Source organism: Rhineura floridana, chromosome 15 (genome assembly GCF_030035675.1).
Source record: "Rhineura floridana isolate rRhiFlo1 chromosome 15, rRhiFlo1.hap2, whole genome shotgun sequence".
Taxonomy (NCBI): Eukaryota; Metazoa; Chordata; class Lepidosauria; order Squamata; family Rhineuridae; genus Rhineura; species Rhineura floridana.
In genome coordinates, this window is record NC_084494.1 from 17,557,770 (window position 1) to 17,583,281 (window position 25,512).

At 46.9% G+C, this 25,512-nt stretch overlaps 1 protein-coding gene across 12 annotated transcripts in view; it reads right to left on the reverse strand.

Annotated features, from left to right (window-relative positions):
• Window positions 1-396: 396 nt before the first annotated feature.
• Window positions 397-25,512, reverse strand: part of AHDC1 (AT-hook DNA binding motif containing 1) — a 236,896-nt gene continuing 211,780 nt past the window's right edge. For 9 of the 12 annotated variants that reach the window (XM_061596830.1, XM_061596829.1, XM_061596832.1 and 6 more), the window contains 4 exons: window positions 19,566-19,603; window positions 12,172-17,235; window positions 8,453-9,172; window positions 397-1,729 (listed from right to left, as the gene is read on the reverse strand). In XM_061596830.1, the coding sequence (XP_061452814.1) occupies window positions 12,215-17,235; window positions 19,566-19,603 (5,059 nt within the window). In that variant the 3' untranslated portion in view covers window positions 397-1,729; window positions 8,453-9,172; window positions 12,172-12,214. Of the gene's footprint in view, window positions 1,730-7,499; window positions 9,173-12,171; window positions 17,236-19,565; window positions 19,604-25,512 lie in introns of all 12 variants that reach the window. The other 3 variants (XM_061596834.1, XM_061596833.1, XM_061596835.1) reach the window with 3 other exon arrangements.

Genomic DNA, 25,512 nt, shown 5'->3' on the forward strand with positions numbered 1-25,512 from the left:
CTATTTTCATGCCGCCAACAGAGAGGCTGGCAGCCTCGAGCCAAGTGCCAGCAAGCTGGAAATCAGGATCCTACAGAGCTACAAAGAGCAAAAGCTTATTCTCTCAATCTGATGATGTCCTTTGTTTGCAGCCCAAATGTCAGGATGGCAGCCTTTGGAACCCATTATGTCTGGATTTGGCTTTAGAAGTGCCCCTCCCACCCCCACGCATAACTTAGCACAGCCATCTTGAGCACATGAGCTAAGCATTAGTTCCAACCCCTCCCCTCCCGAATCCCCAAGTGCTGGCAACAGACTCTCCCTAGATACCCCAGGCATCCATTCAATTGCCAACAGAAGCACACAAAGCAGCCTCGTCACTCAATATATAGGTTTCTTTTAATATAAAAAGTGTCTATTAAAAATTCCTTCCTAAATACACAAAAAGACCAGTTGGGGAACAGGGAAGGTGGGGGGAAGCAAAAAAGGGGGGGTCTTTAGGGGTGTGTAGATGAAGGCAACGTGGCCTGGGGGTAGGAATCAAGCAAGCAGGAGCTTATATTAGCTGTGTTCTGTCTCCAATCGAGTACCAAGTCTGGTATATTTAGTTGCACAGTTCAGATCAGTAATGGATTACACAGAACAGGGATGGTGAGTCTTCCTTTTTTTTCTTTCTTTTTTTTGTTTTGCACAATCCACAAAGCTGTACATAAATTTCCAAATGCAGGAACAGGAGGGAAGAGGGCAGGGCAAAGGTGAAAGAGAAGTCACACGCACGCACGCACGCACGCACACACACACCCTGAGCTCAGCACTGGCGCAATGGGGCACACACGGAAGAAATACTAGTTTCGGTTTACAAGTGGCCAATGAGAACTCAGAAAATGCCATTGCTCCTCTCCCTCTCCCCAACAAAAGAGGGTGTATTTGCTTGTCTTTAATCTTTTTCCCCCTAGTTTTTCTTTTTAATACAAATTTGGATCTTTGGGTGCGTACTGCCAAAAAAAAACAAAAAAAAACATTTTTTTTTAAAAAAAAATCCCCCCCACATAAAAAAAGCAACTTAAAACCTCAATGAAACCCATGCTGAAATTTGCACATCACAAAACCACAGCAGATGTACAGATGCAATATACAATACACGATTTATAATAAAACATTATATACAATAAATAGCTTGTTACTTTTTGTCAATCAATCTGCAAATAGATTTCTCAGTGCATATCTGACACAATTAGCTTCTCTCCTGCTTTGACTCTCTCTGGACTTTTTTGTCTCCTCTCAACACTTGTTTCTGATTTTGAAAACGTGCGTGTGTGTTTTCATTGTGTTTGCTCTTTTGTTTTTTATTTTTATTTTTAATATTTTTGAAAAGTATTTACAATTGCTGGTTTTGTGCAGAAAGAAAAGCCCCATTACTCCCCCCCCCCGCTTCTCAACAAAGGAGGCGCAAGCATCTCAGTGACAACCCTGGGACTGGGACAGCAGGGCAAGGGAGGAAGGAACATAGAGGGCTACAGTAATATGGGGGGGTGTAGGGGGCGAGGACAGGGAAGGAAAGGCAACATGAGGCTTCCGTCTTCTTGCTGGGATTTCTCCGTAGATGAGAATTTTTCTAGGGGAACTCCACCTTCTCCCCCCTCCCCCGAAGAGAAGTAACGTCAAGAGGAGCCGAGGAGGATGGCTGTCAGTTCCTTGCAAGAGCATAGCCAGTGTGGTTGGGGGAGGATCTTCCTGTTGGTGGTGGGAACTGGAAACAAAAACAAAGGGAAAGAATTAACAACGTGAAATGTGAGCCAGTGTCAGGGAACATGGTGCTGCTCTGATGCTGCTGGAATTCCAACTCCCATCAGCCCCAACCAGCATGGCGCAATTTTCAGTAATGATGGGAGCTGTAGTCCAGCAACATCTGGAGGCTCACCACCCTGATGCAAGTAGTATCAGTGTGACAGCAACTGGCCAATGCAACCAAGTGGCTCCCAAATACCAGTTTCTCAAAACTAACCTCAGATTCAGAATATGAGGTCATTTTAGGGGGGCCCTAAACATATATGGAGCATTTGCTTTGAACATGGAAAGCTTCCTTATACCAAGTCAGTCCACCTGGCTCAATATTGTCTCCTCTGATTAGCAGTGACCCTCTGAGTGTTGCGCAAAGGCCTTTCCTAGCCCTGTGACCCAAGATCCTTTTAACTGGGGCTTCCAGGGATTGAACCGAGGGCCTTCTGCATGCAGGGCATGTGCTCTACCACTGAGCTAGGGTATCTCCCTATTGTGTCTGGTCTGTCTTTCTTTCTAGAGTTATCTGTAAGCATCTTTTGGCCATAGATCTGCTATCCATTTTTAAAAACCCTTTCCCCCTGGGGTGTTCCCAGTCTGGATTAGACTCTCACACTGACTGTTTACATTGCAAAAAGAGAGAGGTCACATTTATTAATGGGATATCTTTTGGGGTTTTTTGCAAATCAAGTTGTCAGTGCAGGGCCTCTAGTTCAGATCAGGATTGCAAAAGGAGAAAGGGTTAACAACACCCTACCCCTTACAACAATCTGGAATGGGGTCTCCACACTGGCAATTTGTGTGTGTGTGAGGAATACTGCACTCAAAGTCAGAACTATATAGTTAAGGTCACATAGTTTAAACACATACAATTTGGCCCTGAAAACAAATGGGAGGCAAGAGACTTTACTGGACCTTGGGTGGATTGGTAGAGTGCACTGCAGAGTGGGCCACCTTCCTTTTGAAGGAGGGCTTACCTGAATGTTTGCATAGGGGTAGAAGGGTTGACATACACAGAAGTTGGCCTTGCAGCTCTGCACCTTAAAATCTGAAAATACATTCAAACTGATTGTCATTACTCAGTACTGAACAGGGCTGGCATCAAGGATTGGCATGGTTGGGCACCTGCCAAGGGCCCACACCCCAGCAAGGGGCTAGCAAGAGTCCTCTGGGTCTGTTGCAGCGAGGAGGTAAATTCATGGAGGGTGTTTTGCCCAAGGATCCTCCAAAACATGGAGCCAACACTGGTACTGCAGTCACTCGTGATTAGAGACTTAGATTATGTTTTTCAGAGGTGTTAATATACATATTTTGGGACTGAATCCAGGCTCAATATTTAGTCCTGGTCACACCATGAAGGACTTTCACTCCATGACTAAACAAAAGCAGACAGGAGCTCCTCCTGGGCCCAAAGGGCCTGGCTTTGTAGTTCCAGAGGCCAACCCACGTGGGGATCAAGAGACATAAAAATGCAGAGGAATTGGGTGCTTAACCCTCCCAAGAAAGATGTTGGAGGCCCTCAGGCAGAAGAAACAGAGTGACAGGCATCCTAGGGAAGCAAAGGATGAGGAGAGTTAAGGGATCAGTTGTCATAGAGACTGTGACTGCTAGACTTGTTCAGCTTAGTTAGCATGGGAGAGCAGTAAAAGGTGCCCATTGGACAGCTATTGTTGAGAGGCTCTCAGAAGTGGCATCAAAATGGATGCCAGTAGATAAAGTCTGAAGAGGAAGAGGAAAGGGAGTGGATGTGCTGGTCACATCTGTCCTAGTAACACAGGTTTAAAGGTGGGGAAAGGGGGGAATGCCCTGGTTAAGGCCTGCTTCTGAAATCTTTCTCTCAACTCTGCCTTTTTTATTTTAAAAAATCTTGGTCCTGGGCAGGAGTAGAACCCTGGTGGGTTCTGACAGAAGCTGTGCTTTTTTGTATTGCAAACCCAACCATGACAACCTTTGATACCAGCCGTTTAGTACAGCAGCGCTTCCCAACTAGTGAGCCACCAGATGTTGTTGGACCACAATTCCCACCTTTCCTGACCATTGGCAATGCTGGCTGAGGCTGATGGGAGTTGTGGTCCAACAACATCTGGTGGCCCACTAGTTGGGAAAGGCTGGTACAGAGTAATGATAGCCACTCTGAACACAGCTTGAGACTTTAAGGTGCAGAACTGACAGGCCAGCTTCTGCATATGTCAGTCCTCCCACCCTAACATGCTCAAGCATCTAGGTATTCCCCTCTAAGTCTTCCTTTCTGTCAAAAGGATGTTGACCACCGCCTCCCACTCTGCAGTGCAAAAGAGCTTTCAGTTTGGTCCTGTGGCTGCTGCCAGATCATATGGCGAGCAGTGTCTGTGCCTGGATTTGCATGTGGGATGAACAAGCTGTTTATGGAAGTGGATGTGGGAGCAAGCCCACAGTGGCCACACGCCAGTCACCATTTTGCTTTGCCATCACCAACTTGGCCTCTCTCAGAGAAAGGGAACTTGGGTGGCAGGGACAACTAAAGAGGAAACTCTCTCTCACTGCCAAGACCCAGCTTGCTACCTGGCTCCCGGAGTAGATATCAGGGATCAGCACTGTTGGGACCCTGCTGAGGCCCATATACTAAAAGGGGCCCCACTGCCTGCTGGCCTCTGGAACCTGCAGGCCTTGCTGAAACTCTTCCTCTTTGCATGTCTAAGCATGCAAGCAATGTCAGGAGAAGATAGAGCAGCATCCCCCACTTGTCTTATGCTCTCAGCACCCAGAAGGCCAGAGCAAGCAAATGGGTCTCAGTGAAGAGCAGCAAAGAGGAAGTGAGCCCACTCATAGAGTGGCCCTATGATGGCAACTTGCCCCAAAGTACCCTCCCACCTTTGAGCCTGCCCTGTACAGTATACCCTGTGGGGGTGGTTCTCTCTGCAGCATAGACATGCTTGACTGCTCGTTATTTTGATGCTACAATGAAGCCATATAGGGAAAGGGGACAAATCTCCAATGAGCTGCAAGCCTCCCATGTTCCTCTCAGGGCCCTCAACTGTCACATACTGGTTCATTGTTATATCACTGTTATATCATTGTCAAATAATCATTGTTTCCTTCCTACTGTCCAACTAGAGACATGAAAAGCTGGGATGAGGAACAGGAAAATGAGTTAAGGAACGATGCCCTAGAGCCAATGCAAACAGTGCAGGAAAAGTGCATGATTTGTGCAGTGTTCTGGGATTTTCTAAATTAAGAGTGGCCTATAATAAATCAATCAATCAATATTCAGAATGTGCCACTTCAGAGTGTTGACGGAAGGCTCATTTGTATGTTCACCTAGGTCCAAAACGTCTTTCACATGGAAAGCTAGCATGTCCAGGAGAAAGACAGGCCAAAATCCTTCTCTGTGACTTGCACAGTTTATACAAATTAAGCAATTTGTATGTATACCCTTATTTTGCATCATTTGTCCTACTGCATGATTAGGAGCACAGAGCTATGCAGGCTGCAGAAACCATGTGCCCTGACCACTGGGAATCTGATTCAGCAGGCTCCCCTCTGGCTTTTGAGCTTTGCTCAGCCCACACATTTTCCATATAATCTTCACAGCCTTGAGGGATACATAAACATGCTCTTACAAAAAGAGAAGGAAAAGAGTGGAGATTCTCTGAGTGCTGAATTCTACATCCAATGCCAGTTTCTGCATTTGCACTGATGGTGTCATGGAATATACTTCCCCCTTCCCCAATTGATTATTTGGTGGTTTATATCAACTGGAAATGTATTTAGGCAGGGCCTGTCCATGTGTTCTGTACAGTGCCTAGGTCTGTGAGGAGGGGTTATAGCTCAGTGGGAGAGCACCTGCTTCACATGCAGATCCCAGGTTCAGTCCCCAACATCTCCTGGTTGAGCTGGAAAAGACCCCTGTCAGAAACTCTAAATAGCCATTGCCAATCAATATAGACTATACTGAGCTAGGTATACCAATGGTGGTCTTAAGACCTATATGGTCTGCTCTTAAGCAACAACCTACTTCCCTGATTTTTTTTTTTAACATCACATTTTCAATAAATAGTGTTCCGTGGATTCCTGAAAACTCAGTCCCAGAGATAAAGGGATAAACATTAAGGAAAGGGTTAAAGAAGTACACAGACCCATCTCTCCCCCACCCTTTCCACTGAATGGGTTTAAATGAGCACTTAATGTGACTTTAATATGGCTGTTTCAGTATGCTAATCCAATATCGATTGATTGTAAAAAGGGAAGCCCCTCTCTGAAATTGAACAAGCCAGTGAGAAACAAACCTGGCATGCAATTAGTGCCAAATTACCCAGCCCCTGATGGCTTTTGAGTACATCCTGATTAGAGCTGGAAACTCATGAAGAAAGGGGCAAATTCCAGACAGACACCTGCACTCCAGAAAAACACTTTCTGATGGTGGCAAACTCTCTGCAGGGAGGTGTGCAAAAGGTGTAGCAGGCTAATCAAGAGGATTAAAGTCACAGGTGTGTGCCTAGACATGGCACAGCCAGAGGAAAAACTGAACAAGGGTTGAGTGGAATGGGAGTTCAGGATGACCAGAGGCTGGAGACGGACAATCATTTTTAAGAGATAAAGGTGGTGGCAAGACAGTGGCAAACTTGCTTGTGTGAGTATTCAGCCATTAATTTTTGTTCCGATATAGCCTTGGATTCAATGCAAGGCTATCTTTAGGTAGAGTAAGGTGGCTGCTCAGACAATGAGTGCTGAGGGCAGTGGCAGCAACTATCCTGACCTTTCTTCCTGACCTCCCCCCGATGTTCTCCTCTGCTGGAGAATATACCTAGGTGTGGCACATAGCCTCCTCTACCCCCTAAACTAGCTTGTGGTCTTCAAGGTGGTAGGGAATGTTATGCCATTTCTGGTGTTGTTGAAGTCAGACTCAACTGCCAGCTTAGTCAGCTTTTGTATGTAGAAGCTTCTTGCCCTTCACTTCAAGAAGAAAAAAAAGTCTCAGGCTGGCCAAATGGGTTTTTGAAACACTAGAGAAAAATTACGAAAAACACTGGAACAAGGGGTTGATCAGTTGGGGTGATATTCTTTCCCAGTCCTACTCAGAACAGACTCAGTGAAATTAATAGAGATTTAGGTTCATTTATTTCAGTGGGTCTGCTCTGAGTAGAACTAAGTTGAGACAATGCTTGGTCCCAATGCTACACAATCATTGCTCTTCCAGTATATGTTGCATATAAAACTGCAGTTGAATTTCCACTTTGCTATGTTCTGTCCACACTAGTGGTTGCAATAGCTGTATGACCTGGGGAGACACTACTCACCTAGTAAAAACCGTATTTTAAATCATATCTTAAAAATCATTTTTAAAATCAATTTTTAACATTGGTACTAATGTACTTTTCACTAAAATTAATGAAGCCAGTCTTGTCCATCCATTTCAATGGGTCTGTGTTGCGTAGGATTAACATTGGACACAAACTTTAAGCATTTTTGAATGATTACTCCAGGAACATAAAAAAAGTTTTAAAATTTTACAGACTGTTTTAACACAAAATCTGGAGCTTCGAAAAGGCTAAAATTATGGTGACAGAAATAAAAATTTAAATCAGCACTATAACACTATTTCTTTTAAGCACTGTTTTGCTAATGTTTTACCTTTTTACAAAAATTCTAGCCACCCAAACCACTTTTAGCATTAATTAAAAGATTGATTAAAACAATTAAAAATATTGATAAAATGGTACAAAACAGAAAAGTAATAGTTAAGGCATGTCAGTGAAGCTCACCTGCACAAAATGTCATTGCAGATGTCAAAAACCACATCTCCAGTAAAAGGACAGAAGTCAACATATACCTCCAAGTGACTGTGCTGCTGGTCCATTATTTCTAAACCCGCCCCCCAAACTCTCAGATTTTCTGTGATCTCAAAAATGAAGGAAGCAGCATGGGAAAAACAGAATGACAGCAATTGGATGTTGATGCCACATAGGACCCCCAAACCCTGGATCTTGTACTTGTGGGTGGGCACTAGTTACACGATTAGAGCATGTTCAGTATGTAAAAATAATGATGCTGTTATTTAAATTCTGGCAGCTGACCCAGATATTTTAAGAGAACAGCCTGGTGAAGTTTTTTTCTGGTCACTCAGCAACCTTACTTATCCCTCCTGGGATTAGGGCATTCCATTTCCTATCTTCTTTATGGGACAAACTCCAAGCAAAGGCAGATTTCAGGCTTTGGAGATCTATTTTTGAAAGTCCACCAACTAGAGACAGGTCATGGTGCAAAACAGTGAAATGGGGAAGAGCCAGATGCAAAACAGAGGGTAGCAGCTGTTGTGACTCTAGCACTCCGAGAGTGGCCACCACCGACACCTATCCTGAACTCGCTTTAGTTTCCCCCCATAATTGCTGGCATTCTCATCAGTACTCAGTGTGCCATTTTAATTTCCCACAAGGCCCTGAAGGGATGTTACTCTGGTGGTGTTGCGGAAAACTGAAATGGTGGCTCCTAGCCACTTGGTTCCAGTTCAGAGTGCTGCAGCTGATTTCTGCCATTGCCAAGGTCTGGTAAAGTAGAATGGACTGACGCAAGGGCCCTTTGTTGAGGACTACTCTCAGAACTGGAGCTGGCCCTGCCTTTTGGCAATTTCCAATATGTTATCACTATATTATGAATAAGGGAGCAATGAAAGGCATTGGGGGTCAAAAATGCCAATGAGACAGAGATTGTTACTTACTGGGAGATGATGGTATCTCCAAGGCCCATTCACAGATTTGTAAAATTTTCTGGGCTCTCCAAAGAAATTAAGCAACAACAACAAAAAATTTTTTTTAAAAAAATGCAAACGACTTGGGAGAAAAATAATAATAATAACAAAAAAACTGCACAAAAGGGGGGGGGAGAAAGAGGAGGAGGAAAATGCTGACTCTCCAGTCTTCATTACTGAGTTTTGAGTTCACAGATTAGACGGTTCTCTTTTCCCTCTCCCGAAAAGAAGCAAAAATAAATTTCCCCTTCCCGTGGCTATCCATGTATGTTGTCCATTGCCTTCCGGTGTGTTTCTTATACGCATGCTGTAGGTGGATGATGGCGGGCTTCACGGGAATCCCCCTGGCTCTCACACTCCACGTGGACAGTGGCTGTGACTGTTCGATTGTCTTTTAGCTGGACTGCAGGTTGGGAGGAGAGGAGGGCTGATGACATGGTCTGGTTCAAAGATCGTCTCCACGCCATTCTCAAAGAAAGCAAGTTTTATTTTTTTTTAATATATTTTCTTTTTTTTAAAAAAAGAGGGTATTTATCTCTCTCATTTTCCCCTCTTTTCCTTTTTCTCTTTTATTTTTTTTTAGAAAAAAAACCCAAAAGAACCAACCAACAAACAAAAAGATCAGTTTTTGATTTCCATTAAATACAGAACTTGAAAAGTGTCCCAGAAAAAGTGCTGGCTAAAGTAGCTCTGAAAGAGAGAGAGAGAGAGATGGAGAGAAAGGAAACAAGATAAAAGAGACATGTATCAAAACATCGCCCATTCCATCAAAGCCTGTGTATTCATTTTGGAGCATGGAGCCCAAGGGACCAATAGCCTTTTGTCCGACAAATCTCCTTATTAGAATCTGCAGTTTAGTAGCCCTTTAAAAGCACCTGTTGTTGTTGTTATATGCCTTCAAGTCAATTATGACTTATGGCAACCCTATGAATCTTTCTGGACATATCTATAGGGTTTTCTTGGTAAGAGGTATTCAGAGGTGGTTTACCATTGCCTTCCTCTTTAAAAGCACCTACTAAACATTATTTGGTATATCCATGCTGCCTTTATAACAGAGGTGGATAACTCTTTGTCTATACCAGCAGGGAGTGGGATGGGGCGGGGGGAGAGACTTTGGTCTTCCAGATGTTACTGGACTTCAGCCAGTGTGGCCAATGATCAGGGATGACGGGAGTTGTAGTCCAGCATCATCTAGAGGGCCAGAGGTTCCCTATCCTGGTACTAGATATTATGGTGGAGAGGAGAAGATGCGGAGTCATTGCTTTTGGTAGCAGACACCACTGCAACATCAGTTTCCAGTCTCTCACTGCATATTTTGTCAGCAACAGCCAGGCTGACATATATTCAAGAATTTTCTCTCTGAGGTGGCAAACTTATGTGTTCCCTATATCACGTTAGACTGCAGGAGAAGACTTACATGACCGAATCTTCTTGCATATATCAGGTGTGGGGAACCTTTGTCCCTCTAGATGTCGCTGAACTACAACTCCCATCATCCCTGGCCATGGAGCATAATTTTTATGTGCAGGGTTTTTTTAAAAAAGAAATTGGGATAGAGAAGTATGTGAGCTTCAGTCTTCAGTATGAAGTGCTGGTCTTCTTGCAGAGGTTTACCACCGCAATAAAAACAAGACCAAGGATGGCATTATAGAGCAGGATCACGAGCAAAACAAGACTTCTGAGCTGTAGACCACTGTCTGGAAAACAGAGAGAGCCCTGAAAACAGAGAAGTTGGCTGTTGCTGATTTAATAGATAGGAAGCTCACACAGAGGCTTGCTCCTCATTTGCAGCCACACAATTAAAATCAAAACAAAGCAAAACGAAGAAGGCAAAGGGGGGGATTCAGATCTCACATTATTGCCCTTCAGTGTTGGCAACCACCACCAAATAAATGAGATGTATTTGCTACCAGCTCAGTGAACAATGCACCTCTCAGAAAAAAAACAAATCTGTCTGGTTTTCCTGGTCTTCTGTCTGGTGACAACCATTGGCACAAACTGCTAGACCAGAGAGAAGGGAATAGACCTGCCAAAATGTGGAATAGCTTCTAGCTCTGTGTGTGCGTGTGCACGTTTCTTTATTGTGTTGTGCAAAGAGATATACACTCACAATCATGCTGTATCCCAATGAGATTTGCAAGTGAAAACCTTCTACCCTCATTGCACAATGCTTTGAGCAAAACAGAAGCATCCTACACTTGTGTTCCAGAGCCCTGCCCTTGCTTACGTTAGCCTTTGGTGACAACCTATCCAGCACTAAAACATTATTTATTTCAGCTTACATCCTAACTTTCTGCATATAGCACCCAAGGTGGCTAACACAGTAATAACCAGCCTCCTCCCTAACATCACCCCCCCATCTTCTGTTAACAATTTGCACCTAAAGAGCTTGAAGAAAGGCATTCTCAAGAGCTGTCCCACATATATGGAGCTTCTTTCCCCTGGAGGTTCTCCAGAGCTCTGGTCGAAGCATATTTCAGTAGTGAAAGACTATTCAAGTTTGAGCATGCATCTGGAATCTGAAGCTAGGTACACATAATTCCTATATTTGTAGTATTTGACTTTTTTCCAATTTGAGGGCTGATTCACAAGTTGTAGTGAAACACAGGTTGCTATATTTCTACTCCAGCATGACTGCTTCTTTTATGTAATATCCGAAGGGTGTTTGTGTGTCTGAAAATGTGTGTCCAGGAGCCTCTGCTGACCATGGCTTCCTGGAGACAGATACATGAGCAGAAAAAGAGCCTGGTGGATCAGGCCCATCTAATCTAGCATCCTGTTCTCAGAATGGCCAACCAGATGCCTATGGGAAGCCTGCAAAAAGAAACTGAGGGCAACAGCACTCTCCCCACCTGCGGTTTCCACCAACAGGCATTCAGAAGCATACTGCCTCTGACAGTGAAGGAAGAGCACCCTTCAGAAGTGGAGATGGTGGAACACCCTTCAGAACTTAACAGAAATAATGAAACCAAAGTGGAGCAAAGACACAGGGAACTGCATTTTGCTGTTACAAATCAAGCAAGAACAGTAGGGCCCCGCTGCTCGGCGTCCCGCTTTTCGGCGTTCCGCTAATACGGTGCCAGCGGGGCGATCAGCTGGAGCGGGGCCTGGAGCTCCCCGCTCTCCAGCTGATCTCGCCGGAGGAGGGGAAGATCAGCTGTAGAGCGCTACAGCCGATCTCCTCTTCTGGAGCAATCAGACTTCCATGCTCAATCTGATCGCGCCGGAGGAGGGGAAGATCGGCTGTAGAGCGCTACAGCTGATCTCCTTTTCTGGTGCAATCACGCTACAGCTGATCGGCTTTTTGATGGGGGTCTGGGACCTAACCTGCCGTATGAGTGGGGCCCTACTACATTCACATTGCTATCCACCCCAAATCCTGCAGAATATATGCCTGTTTACATTAATACAATTGCATGGAGTTGTAACATGTGTATCAGTGTCATACTAAGGTCCCATCTCTATTTGGGAATTGCTTGCAAGCAGACACTTTTTAAAGGCAACTTTGTACCTCCCTTTGCCTACAATCTGGGGCTTCAAGATCTGAAAGTCACATCTTTCTCCCCTCCCATAATGCATCCTGCCTTTGATATCCCCCCATGGCATAATGTGCCATGAAGCCCTTTCCAGCCACCCTCTCTCCCCAAAGCTTGCCCCCTCCCCCTCCTAGCTTTCCTTTTTGTACCTACCCTGAAACAAACCCTCGTTGTCTGGTTGGCACTTCAGATGACACTACAATGAGGTGACTGTGAATGTGTCCTCGGGATGTTGCTCTAGCATTGGACCCAAAAACCCACTCTTCTGGGCTGCAGCCATGATGGGATGCCCTTGTGGTGCAAAGCTGGGGTACCTATAGTTGTCCTGCAGGGGCAGCATAGAGTCTCTTGGGACTGGGGAGATATTCAAGTCGTTCATCAAGGGGCAAATGTAAGCCCCTCGGTGGTGGGCCCTCGCCATGTCCATAGGCTCCTTCTCGCTCTTGCAAGGGTTGGTGCTGGGGGGGCTGGTCAGATGGGGGTTGAGGCAGGCGGCATCTGGGCTTCTCCCCATGAAGTCCACTAGCATCCCAACCCCGGCTTTGTTGTCGTAGGGAGGGCTGCGAGTGCTGGAGGTGGGGGAGTACCAATAGCTGGGATTTTTGCAGCTGGGTGAGTCATAGTGTGGCTGGGACATGGGCAGGTCCCGGCAAGTCACGTGTGCAGCTGAGTGGGGCATGCCGCCGGCCCCTTGCATGCTGTGTTTGAGTGAGTCGCAGGCCGGAAGCTTCCGGATATCGCTGGGCCGTAAGTCCTCTTTGAAGGCCAGGGTCGGGGAGCAGTTGGGCGAGAAAGCTTTCTGTAAGCTTGCTTCAAACACAGCCTGCTGAGGGGGAGGGGCAGCAAGCTGGTGGGGCAGGGCAGGGAAATGCTTGCTTTCCAGGTCTGTCTGCCCTAGGCCAGGGGAGTCACTCTGGAATCCTTGCCCAAAGGTGCCGTCCGAAGGGGTGGAAGGGTTCATAGAGTAGGGCCCGGCATAGTCACAGGGGTCTCTTTCACTGAGCCCAAAGCCCCGGGACTGGGAGGGCAGTGGGGACATGCTGCTGTCTCCACTATAATAGTCCAGGCCCAAATCTGTACTGTCTTGAAACATTGGGTTCACCGGTTGGGATTTGGTAGGGAACTTGGTTTTGCCAGTGCCTCTCTCCTTCTTGGAGGCACAGGCACCTCGGGAGCCCCGTGGCTGCCTGGCCCCTGTGCCCCTCTTGGAGGGATATGCACCCGTTGAGAAATTCAGGTGGGCAGCGTCAAATATGTCCACTTTCTTCCGCCTGCCACGTCCTGGCTTGGAGCTGCTCTGGAATAAGACACTCTGGTTCCAGTTGTAACCTGGGGCCGAAGATGCCTCGTTCCAGTCCATCATCAGCTTCTCCAGGCTAGAGAGGCTGGACTGGCCCTCACTCGACGAGGCCTCGCTGTTGGCTCTCCGGTAGCCAGTTGGCTGGTTGAACTGGGTACTGTCTGATGAGGATTCAGAAAAGGTCTCAGAGACTGTCTGCTGTTTGGCCTTCTGGGGTGTGTAGTTGGAGATATCCAGGATGACGTTGGGCTCATTGATATGGCAGTCAAAGCCTGGGTTGTAAAGCTGGCTGAAGGCCTCAGAGTTCCAGTCCAGATTGTTGTAGCCTTGCCGGAAAGCCCACTGGGAGGCACTGGGAAACTGCCGACAGTTCTCAGGGGAGGGCTGAAAGGAGACAGAACCCTTAGGAACCATGTAACCACCTGGGGACACAGTGCTTGCCCGGCTGTCACACCTCATGGGCGTGTGGGAGGAGGTGGAGAACTGGCTGGGATCTGAGCTGTTGAAGAAGGAGGCCTTATTCAATGGCAAGCTGGGCCCCGAAGTCTGCTGGGCATAGCTGGCACTATGGGCACTGCCTGGTGATGAGGGCAAGCTGTTGCCACTGCCGTAGGTGAAGCTGCAGTCTTTGTTGTTGGAGCAGTCCTGCGTGGCATGGTATGGCTTCCCTTGCTGGAACAAGCTGGAAGGTGTCACGCTCTGGCCACCGCTGCTGCTGAAGCTGCCATACTGTGCATAGCTGGAGGCTGCTGTGGAGTGAGCAGTGGGCGACCTGGAGACAGCTGAGAGTGGCGCCAGCTTCTGGAAGGCATCTGTGCTGCGGCATTCTGAAGAAGCCTGAGAAAGGCTGTATCCTACTGACCTGCTAGGAGGGAATGACTGCCTATTTGTCATGACTGTGTGGAAAGGTGCCTCAGTAGTAGCAACAGTGGTGGTGGAGGAAGGCGTGACTTTACCCCCTCTGCTTGGGTAAGATGCCATGCCCCTCTGGGTGGCAATGGCATTGGGAGGGGCTGTGTAGGAAGTAGCGGATTTCCGTGACTCAGAGCGTGTATTTGAGAGGGCAAAGTCTAGCAGGTCAGAGGAGTCATCTGAATCTAGCAGGGACCGGAAGTAGCCAGTGAAAAGGCTCTGTCTTTCCTGGCTTAGCTCAGACTGTGATGATGGATTGCTTCCACCATAAAAACCAGTCCTGCTGGATGAACTCGTCTCCAGTGTTGAAGAGTGGAAGGTCCGAGAGTCTTGGTAACTGCAGTTCCTGTTGGCTTGGCTGGAGAGGTGTCCATGATGGGACATCCAAAGACTCTCCTTGTCTCCGCACCATTCAAAGATGCCATCACTGAAGTTCTGGCCGAGGTTTTGCTCTGGAAACAGTACCCCATTTTTGCGGGATCGCCTCTTTCTCTTCGGCTTGTCCATGGAGTCTGGCTCTGGCCGGCCCCTTTTCCGTGGGTGAACAGGGTCAGCATGCATCGCTGTTCCTGGGGCTGCCTTCTTCTTCTTGCCAATGCCCTCAAAGAAATCACTAAAGGAGCAGCGAGACGACCGGGCAGAGTGGCCCCCTCCCCGCCCAAACCCACCTCCTTTGCCACCACGCCTGCGGAAGCCTTGGACCCGATGCAAAAAGTGGGAGATGCTTTGAGTGTCAGGAGCTTGGTGGATGGAGTCAGGCTCGGTTGGGGTCCAGCAGCGAGGCGGGGAACAACGAGCTGAGCACTGGCTCTGGCGGTTTAGAAAGGCTAGTTTTGCTAGGACATCAGAGTAGTCAGCTTTACTGTCATTGGTGTCAGCAACATAAGAGGGCTGTGGTGATGCTAGTTTCTGTTTCCTCCTCCTCCGTTTTTTCACTTCTGGGGTGGGCTCCTTGGGTTTGCAGGGTCCCAGCATCAGGTTTTTGGGGGGTCTTCCCCGCTTACGCTTCAGGATAATGGGCATTTCACCTGGAGGGAAGACCACTACCACGTTACGACCATTGTTCTTCATCTTCAGCAGCGGAGTGGGCTCCATTGAGGTGCAGGATATCAGCTCTTTACCTTCCAGGTTCAAATTGCTGTTGAGGGAGGATACTTTGTATGTAGTCTTATTCCTCCTCCCAAGGGAGACGGGGATCTTGGCCATCTTCACTACCATCCTGCGCACTCCACGGCACTTGGGCTTTGGGGCCTGCGGGTTGGTGGCAGGTTTCTGTCCATCCTCAGGCTCCAGTGGAGAAATGATGGGATCCACCACTTCTTCCGGTGCCACGGCTGCCACTGGCATTCTGGGCTCATCTGGTTGTGCCATCACCACCTCCACTGGTGCAGCCATGGGGAGGATTCTGGTCTCAGCTACTATCTCTACGCGCCGACCCCGGCCTCCCCTCCGCCGGCGGCAGAGCATCTTTGGTTTATCTGTTCTACGCAGAGCGTATTTCCTATGATCATCCCTTCCCCGCCCTGCCCCTCGCCTGACTACTCCTCTCAGGGAGCAGCCTCCAAGACTGGGTTCGGGTTGTAGTGAATGTGACCCTAGGGACTCCTCTGTCCCCAGCTGGGGCTGGGAGTCTAACAACTTCGGTAGGGAGCCTAGCAGCTGGGCCTCTGGATCCAGAAGCTGGGCTTGGGAGTCGAGCAACTGGTGATCTAGGGTCCCTAAAGACTGGAGCCCTAGCGGCTCAGAAAGAGGTTCCAAGGATTGAAGTGATAGTGATTCAGACAAGGGCTCCAGGTTCTGCAGCTCCAGATGCTCTAGTGTCTGCAGCCCCAGCGGTGCGGGCAGTGGCTCTACAGTCTGTAGCGCCAGCGGTTCTGGAGGAGGCTCCAGAGACTTAGAGTCTACTAGCTGAGGCTGGTGTTCCAGAGACTGTGAACCAATTAACTGGGGCCTGGAATCTAGACTCTGGCTTTGTAGCAACTGGGAGTGGGGCTCCAGATGTTGATGATCTAGCAACTGGGGGCCTGGGCATGCCAAAGAAGCCAGTTCACTCAGGATATCTGTATCAGCCAGCTCGGTATAATCAGTGGTATCAGACTCTGAGCTGCTGGCTTCATCTACACTGCTGGGTGCCTTCAAAGCAGGGCTACTTTGGCAGGGTGGGTACTGGGCACCTTGGGTGTCCCCCTCTGACTCTCCTACACCAAGAGCAGTGGGCTGGGTCTGCTTGGGAAGCTCAGGTTTGGTGCTACTCTGTGCCGCTAGCTCCTCAGGGCTACAGATGCTGTTGGCCAGCATGGGTGAGGAGTAGAAGCTGTACTGCAGGCCCTGATCCTGGCCTTCCTCGCTGAGTGATGGGGGACTGTTCAGCTGTAGGCCGCTGCAGTCCAGGTGAACGCCACAGCTCTTCAGGTCCTGGGAGAGGCGGTTAATATCCTTCATGATGTCTATGAGCTGTACTACAGGGTAGAGGTTGATCCGACCATTTCCACACTTGCTCTTTAGCAGGGAGATGATGTTGTCAATGTTGCACCTCCCTGAGGCCAGAGTGGCATTGGAGAAGGTCTTGGCAGCTCTATCGTGCGTGGCAGTCTCATCCAGGCCCTGGGCATCAACAGGGCAACCCAGAACATTGGCTGGCGGCAAATCCTCTGCCTTGGTGCTGCCCTGGATGTGAAAGCTCTTGTACCGGTCCGCTGTCTCAGAATGTCGCAGTGAGCCAGACTTGTGCTCACGGCCTAATGCTGAACAAGAACCTTCAGGAAAGCTGAGCATGCTGAACGACAAGGCTTTCTCTGCCAGACACGCCGAATCCTTTTGACCAGGATGCCCTGCCTGGTAGAAATTTGGCTCTTGGGAGTAATCAAGAGAGCTGTGGATGGCGCCTCCTGTTGGTGGGACCGGCGGGCCCTGGGATTTCAGGCGTTTCCTCACTTCATCCTCACTGGCATGCCTCTTGGCAGAACAGTTGCTGGGATGGACTTCTGCAAATGTGGAACCTGGACCTGGAACAGGCAAAGAGGAGATGTTAAGTTTCTCCTTTGCAGTTAAAGAAGTGTGCGATGGGATTCAAAGATGGCACTCACTTTTGGGGCTCCATAGGAAAATCTCTTACGATACAATGACAGGTTAGTAGTGACACAGAAATGCCACCAAGGACAGCATACTCACATAGAGTTTTCCTCCTTTCTATGTAAAGTGAATAAACTCTTGCCTCATGTTGGGCTGTCACCCCCATGGGGTGCTCCCATGCCCTTACTTTACCTTATTAGCTGCTGCTGTGGGGGCACAAAACACAACAAGGGATGACATCATAAGACAGGGTTATTGTTCCTACACTTTATAAGGGGAAAAAGAAAAACTCAACACAGGGACACAGCCAAAAAAAGAATCCCCCCTGTTCTCCATAATATATAGGAGCCTGACACAGGAGTGCTGGTTTTGGCAGCATCCTCGTGCCACGCATAGTCTAATTCTAGTTTTTCATGGCGAGACTGATAACGGGTTTTTTTTGTGGCTGGTGCTAGGCTGATTTATCCCCATCTTGCAGGAAAGGAAGGGAAAGCAACATCCTGGCAATTGTTACTCCTCCAGCCAGTGACTGGGGCCCTTTATAACCACTGGGAAAGTGAAGACATCTGAAGTTTCTCATTGGGCAAAGGTGACAGGCCTTTCCAAATGCTGTTATCCTCTCCAAGAAGACTTGTGCAGCAGTCTCAGATGATGCTACCTAAGCAAGCACTTCCGTTTATAGTGCTAAAATGTAAATGGCTGGAAAACTTGCAAGTCTTGCCCCAGAGAGAGCAAGCAGCACACACAAATTCTGCACTAGTGCCAGTGATATTACTGTGAAGCATGTCACACATTTTTCCACCCCCAACTCCCCGCAAGTATGAAATAAATGAAATAAAACCCAGCTGGAAATAAAGTCCAGGTTTTCCCTGGCAAAGCAAAACTGATGGAACTTGAGCCTGCAGTAGGGCTCAAACTGGTGATTTGATGCCAGATGGGCATTTAGCCTGTGCGCCACCTCCCAGCTATGGCCAAAGGAGGGAACTGCAGGGAGACCAGCTCCACTAGCCAAGGAAGCCTTAGGCCAGAGCTGGTCAGGTGATACTTCATGACCTCTATAAAAACTTCCGGGTTGGGCTTGATCACTGATCTGAGCAACTAGGAGGCTTGTTTTGGTTGGCCTCATGTCGTCTTCATCCTTCCCTCAAATTTATCTGTAATGGCTTCTAACCTATAGAATGCTCTGCCAATTGAGGCTCCCCAGGCTCTTGTCTCTTTATAGCTGTAGGAGGCTAGTTAAAAACTTGATTATTTAAGAAAGCCTTTGGCTGAATATTTCCAATTTATTTTTTAAGTGTTTTCATTTTTTTGTCTCCTACCCCTAGGTATTGTTTGTTGTTGTTATTGTGCTTATATGGATGTTTTTATTATTGTTTTAGCTTTCCTTGATTTATTAGCTGCCTTGGATTCCCCCCCCCCAATTATGTGGCAAGGAAGAAGACACTTCATGTGGCTCAATCTGCTAAACTATATGAAAAGAGAGAGAGAGAGAGGGTAATGCAAACATAGCCTTGTGATCTGTCAAAATGAAGTTCAAGCACATTCTGCATTCAAGACTCCCACGTGTCCTTAATCAATGCCAACCAGAGGTGGCCTTGCCATGAAGCATGGTAAAGTGGATTATGGGTGTCTTTGAGGGTGACAAACACAGCTTTGAGGGTGACAACACAGCTTTGAGGGTGACAGCACAGCTAGTCATGGCCAGTATTGGAGACAGTATGTCTCTGCAGAGATTCCCTGCGGAACATGATTGCTTTTGGGCTTCTCATAGAATTCTGGAAGGCCACGGTGAGGACAGGATGCTGGACTAGATGGGCCTTTGGTCTGCTCTAGCAGGATTACTACTACTACTACTACTACTACTACCAACAACAACAACTCTACTGATATTACAAAATGGTACAGGGTTCAAAGGGGCAGTTGTGTGACTAGTCACTAATCAGATCACAAGAGATCCAAAATGTGCCCATGATTCTTGCACAACTGCACTCCACAAAGCATTCCCCACAGCAATGGACCACTGTTTTAAAAAAGAAAAAATATATACGCTACAATTCCCTCAAGTATAAAGGTTTGAGTGCTGAGAAAATTTGATCTCTCCACAACAAAAAATGCAACAAAGCCCAATGCAGGAGAACAAATGTGCATTTATTGCACACACACAAATGGACTGTTCAGAGGGGTCGTGAGGCCCTTTTCTTTCACTGCTGCCTTGCAAGGGAAGAGTGGGATGGAAACACAAAGTCTACAGTGCACAACTCACCTTCTGCTTTGCTGTTCCTGCTGTTACACTTGAGTTCTCTGTGGAGAAAGGGGGAAAGGGGGAGTTTAGCCTGGAGAACAAACAGAGCCACCCTTTGCAGTCCTTCCTGCTAGTGGCTCAGTCAAGAGCAATATGCCAATCTGTATCAAGAGTCTCCAATCTGCAGCTGAAAGCATCATCACACAGTCACTTGGTTGTACAAATATCCCCTTAGTTCTCTGCTTCCCCAGTTCTCTGCATACAAGCAGAGTGGGGGTGTGAAGGTGAATGAATGAAATAAAATAAGGCATGGCTGGCTGGCTGGCTGGCACCCTGGACAGGAGCACTCCACACTGCAACATTCTCTTGCAGGTCTCACCAATGTTTCTGATTAGTATCCCATCTCTGCAGGGAACTCTGCTGGCTGTTTGACTCATTGCCCCTCTGCCTTTTTACCTAAAACCAAAGCACTCTTCTGAGAGGGTCATTCTCACTGGTGTATTTAGGCCATGACAGACAACAAATTGCTGTAACATCTTTATTCTTCACCAAAACCTCTTGAGGACAAAAACAGATGTGACGTGGGAGACCTGTGACTGTTTGGACTGGAGCGGACATGCTCAGGGAGGGAGAACTGAACCCTCCTATCTGCTGTTTTCCCGATCGAAACATCCTCCCAAACCTGCTATTCACACTACAGTAAAATAACGAAACAAAAACAAGACCAGCTCAACACAGGGATCTGTATTTTTGTTCTGCTGTAGTGCTAACAGATGCTTGGAGGGGAGGATGCTATTTAGATTGAGAAAACAGCACTGAGGAGAGGGTTAAACACCCAATTATCCCATGGCTGCTCTTTAGACCAATAAAGAAAAAAGTTGGAAGATCTGGTCATGAAAGTCATACATTATGCCTATTTTGATCCTGATTCTCACAGGGAACAAAACAGGCCATTGTCAGATTCCACACTGTTCCCACGCAAGGCTGTTTCACATTGTGAAGATTTTGACATTTGTTATGTCCCATTGAGCTCAATGGGGCTTACTCCCTGGTAAGTGTGTCTAGGGCTGCACTCTTAATGTGGGTTAGGTATCTCTTATGACCTTGGTTGCACTCACATTCAGGCTGGTTAAAGAGTTGGAGGGTAGGGAGAGGAAAGGATGCTCCTGTTTCCCCGAACAGAGGCCCTGTACCAAGCTACTGACAGGCAGAAATTCAGCAGGTGCAGTCACGGGAGGAAGGGAATCGTTTCCATTTCTGTCTGTCATGTAAAGGCTCAGAGCCTCTGTCCAGGGTTGTAGTGGGTAACTCTGACCAAGAAAAATGTGGATATTTCAGATGCATGCCAATAGGTGAAATGGGAACTATAAAAAGGGATTGTATGAAACTGGAGGATAGCAGATATTCCAGATGTATTAACAAGAAGTAACCAGAGTGTCTTGTGTATTAGTGCAAGTCACCTTTGGCTACAGGCTCTTGCAGCCACATCTCCACTAGGTGTCCCTGATGAGCTACAGATCCCACTTTGAAGCCGCCATGTCTGCTAAATGGTTAAAAACCCCTCCCAAAATTATTCCCACTTTCCGTTTAAACTTTCTGACCCGGCTGTGCTACTTGCCTGACAAAAAGCCCCCTTTGTGCAGGTCCCCTTTTTGTGCGACAGTAGCCGAGCACTTTCCTTGACGAAAGCCAGGTAAGGGAACGCGCACCTGGCACGAAAAACTTTTTTAAATGTATCAGTGACACCGTCTGTGCCTCCCCTCATCCTGGGCCTAAAAAAGAAGGCTGAAGGAAGGAATTCCTTTGTCAGGGGAATTGGGGGTCTTCTAACAACTCTCAGCATCCTTCACAAACTACAGTTCCCAGGATTCTTTGGGGGAAGCCATGACTGTTGAAAGTGGGATAACAGTGCTTTTAAATGTATAGTGCAGATGAGGCCTCAGTCTGAGGCATCTCTAGGCTAGCTGGGAGAAGCCTTCCCTAAGAGTGGCCGGACTGATAATTGGCCTAGGGTGAGACTAAGGGAGCAATGAGTACATGTGAGGCAGAACATGTGCATTGTCCAAGAGATTTTGCTGCCGGAGGCAAGCAGCAAATGGTGTTTCTGTTCTCTGCCCCAACCCCCCAACCCCACATCAAGATGCAGAGCACCCAACGCCAGTCAAACAATTGTTGCACCTGAGGCAGAAAACCTCACAAGTGCCTCTCCCCGGCAGTAAAATAATTTAAATAACAATTTGCTGTCCTGTCAGTTACACCAAAAACCAGCTGCTGCACACTGCCTAATGGTAAGGACGGGGGCCCTAGTTCTCTCTGAGGTGGTCAGCATTTTGGCTTCCCAGAGGCATCAGGTTGGCCACTGTGAGAACAGAATGCTGGACTGGATTGACCTTTGGTCTCATTCAGCGAAGCTCTTCTTTTGTGTGGACTGTATCATTTTAAGCGACAGGCAAATGCTCATATGATGGTATGTTCCTTCGTACAAAAGCATTCCCTGCTGATAGAAACCTAGCATATCAGGGCGATTCTTATCTAGCCTGCTGCTTGACAGCTACTTATCTGTGCACAGAGGGTTGTTTTATATGGAGGAGCATTCAGTCATCTCTATTTGGAGTTTGAAGATATACAATCCAGACTCCTAAAGGAAACTTGATCTGGTTCTAACCAAGCTATGTGGTACGTGTGTTACAGACCCTATACACAGAGACTGCCCCCCCCCGTCCCATCTTGCCAGACAAATAAAGCTCTTGTGTTGCTTGGGAGATAACTTGTTTTTTAATGTGACAAACACTGTTTTTATCTGCTGAGCTTGTCTCCATTTTATACTGTTTTTATATTTTGTTGAGATTGTGATTTTTGATTGTTTTAAGACACCCTGAGTCATGCACATGCATTAGAAGGGTGGAATATCATTTTCAAATATATTTATATATTTCTATTTCTATCTATGGATAGATAGAAATATGAAGAAAGAATATCATGTTATAGTCTAAGGTCAATAAAGACACCTGTTTCAAACACATTGTATAGCATCCATGAGCTTATGTGTAGGAATGGGAGGGATGGGCCATAGCTCAGTGGCAGAGCATCTACTTTGCATGCAGAAGGTCCCAGGTGCAATCCCCAGCATCTGCAGTAGGCCTGGGAAGCCTCCTGCCTGAAACCCTGGAGAACTGCTGCTAGTCAGTGTAGACCAGGGGTGGTGAACCTTTGGCACTCCAGATGTTGCTGAACCACACTCCCATCATCCTTGCCCATGGGCCATGCTTGCTGGGGATGATGGGGATTGTAGTTCAGCAACATCTGGAGTCCCAAAGGTTCGCCACCCCTAGTGTAGACAGTACTGAGCTAGATGAACTGATGGTCTGACTCAATATAAGGCAGCTTCCTATGTTCTTAACATGTGGGGTCACCAGTGGATTTGTGACTGGTGAGGATCATGTAGACAGAAGCATCCATTTTATGATCATGTAGGGCAGGTGTGGGGAACCTTTGGCTCTCCAGATGTTGCTGAACTACAACTCCCAACAGCCCCAACAAACGTAGTAAATAGCCAGGGATGTCAAGAGCTGTAGTTCAGCAACATTTGGAGAGCCAAAGGTTCCCCAAACATGATATATGAACTATGCACTGAAATATGTGTGATCAGTCACAGTTGCTCTTTTTCAGATTGTCTATTGTGCAAATCATGGTCACACTGCGACCCTCCTTTCGGCGCCACACACTCCTTCAGATGAACGTGTGGGTGCTGCTGAACATTTGCTCTTGCCCTAAGAAGTGCCTCATGTATTTTTTTTTAACAGATGCAAACTAGTTTATGTTGGCTTGGAAAAAAGCATGTATGTATGCAGTAAATATTTTATCTAGTAGATTTATCATACAGGTATTTATGTAAGGAAGCCGAAATTAGCCATAGCTCCCTGTTGCACGCAAACACTGCTGCCACATGATGCATCCCTTAATGTGCCCCCAGCAGCAGTCAGACGTGTCTTGCTCGCCAAACTCTGGAACTCCTTTCCTTATGAATGTTTACCAAAGTCTCTGGATCTTCCAGAGGCAATGTAAGAGCGGTTTGGTAAGTATAGGAAAACAGGAAGCTTTCTTACACTGGTCCAGGTTATTTAGCCATATTGCCCAATATTGCCTACTCTGGCTGGTAGCAGCTCTCCAGGGGCTCAGAAAGATAGAGGTCTTTCATATCACCTGGGCCTGATCCTTTTAACGAAAGATTCTGGGACCTTCTGCATGCAGAGCAGATGCTTTATCACTGAGCTACAGTCCCTCCCCACTTATTTAAGTGTCCAGAGGAAAAAAAACCCCAAAGGTTTATTATAGCAGCACAATCAACTTTAGCAAAACTTTTAACAAAACAGTACACGTTGAATGAATAAAAACACATTTTAAAAACTTACTGTTTTATAAGTGAGGAGTTTATGTAGCAATATCTATCCTTAAAAACACACACCAAGGGTGGCATATTGAGCTCTTATGGGCAGGACAGATTATGAATAAAAATCAGATGGTATAAAATGTAAAATAAAAGATTGCACAAGGTATGCAATGCATACCTACAATGGCAGACTGAGCCATTAGGGTTTTTAACCCTCCCCCTTGAATATTGACATGGCAGATGACCAGGAAAAGGAGGAGTTGGCAGTGAGGATATAAGCTGCTCAGTCTCTTCTCTGGCAGATGACCCTTGCTGGGTTAACAGCTGAGCTCCTTAGTGTCCAACTCACTTACTTAGCTCCAGAAATCCCTGGCTGACCTTCTGCTCCCATCTGTAGGTGCTGGTCATAGACAACAGCACAGTCTATAGATCAGCCTTTGTCAACCTGGTGCCATCTGGATGTTTTGGACTGTAACTCCCATCAGCCCCAGCCAGCACAAGGTTGCTAAAGATCTTCTTCCCTAGTCACCCATTGTGTGGACATACACACACGCCAATGAAGAACTAGATGCTTTGCTAGGGAACCTTGCTTCCAGCTTCCAGGACCATGAACCCATTTTACTTCCCCATTTATAAGGCAATTGAATATCATCAGGGTAAGAGTAACACTGGAAGCACTTTGTTGTTGTTGCTAGATTTATATTAGCGGCAAGGGAAGCAAACCAGGAGCCCAAGTTTCTGATGGCATATAATGGTTAAGAATGCAACTGGTTAGATTACTTCCAGTGATAATCAAAGTTTGGCTGCTTAGGCCTTAGCTTTCACACACTGCCACAAACCACTCTACACATGTGATGCTAGTAGTATTCCAAAAGCCAGATCAAGACTGAGTCCCACATGTGCCAGCTGGATCTTTTCACAGAGTTGCTACAAATGTGGCTGGAAGTCGCAGAGGTTGGCTGAGATGTCTGAGACTTCTCTTTCAATTCATACGGTCAGAATGCACAAAGGAAGCACATTCCCCCTTTGCCCTTTCAAATGTATGTTTCCATTTTTAAAAACCAGCTCATGCATACTTATTTGCTTTTACATCCATTCTCCACCTTCACCTGCCCCCCGCATTCATAAAATATTATTAAAATCTGCAATACTGTTGGGGGAACTGGGGTGACAAAGGTGTGTTGGCCATGTTATAGGTGTTAGCCAATAGGCACCTTCTGCAGCTTCCTTCTCCCCAGTCTAAATTCACCATGCTGGAAATTTGCAGAGCCAGTTTTGCGGAGGTCATCCCTCTTCCAAAAGAGGAAGTGGTGTCTTTGGAATGAACGGGGTATGTGTGTGTTTTATCCACAGTGTTAGATCTGTCCTCATCCTGAAATAATAACCAGCTTAAGTTATCTTCCACATTTCCCATTCGCTTCTAAGGAGGTTGTGTAGAACAAGTCCCTAGTGCTCCTTGAACAAGAAGGTGCTTAAATCTGCATCTCACCCCCCGCTCCCCGCAAAATGTGTCTGACTTCTCCCACCTTTACAATTCGATCCACAGATGTACATACCACCAGTTCAAATACTGATTTG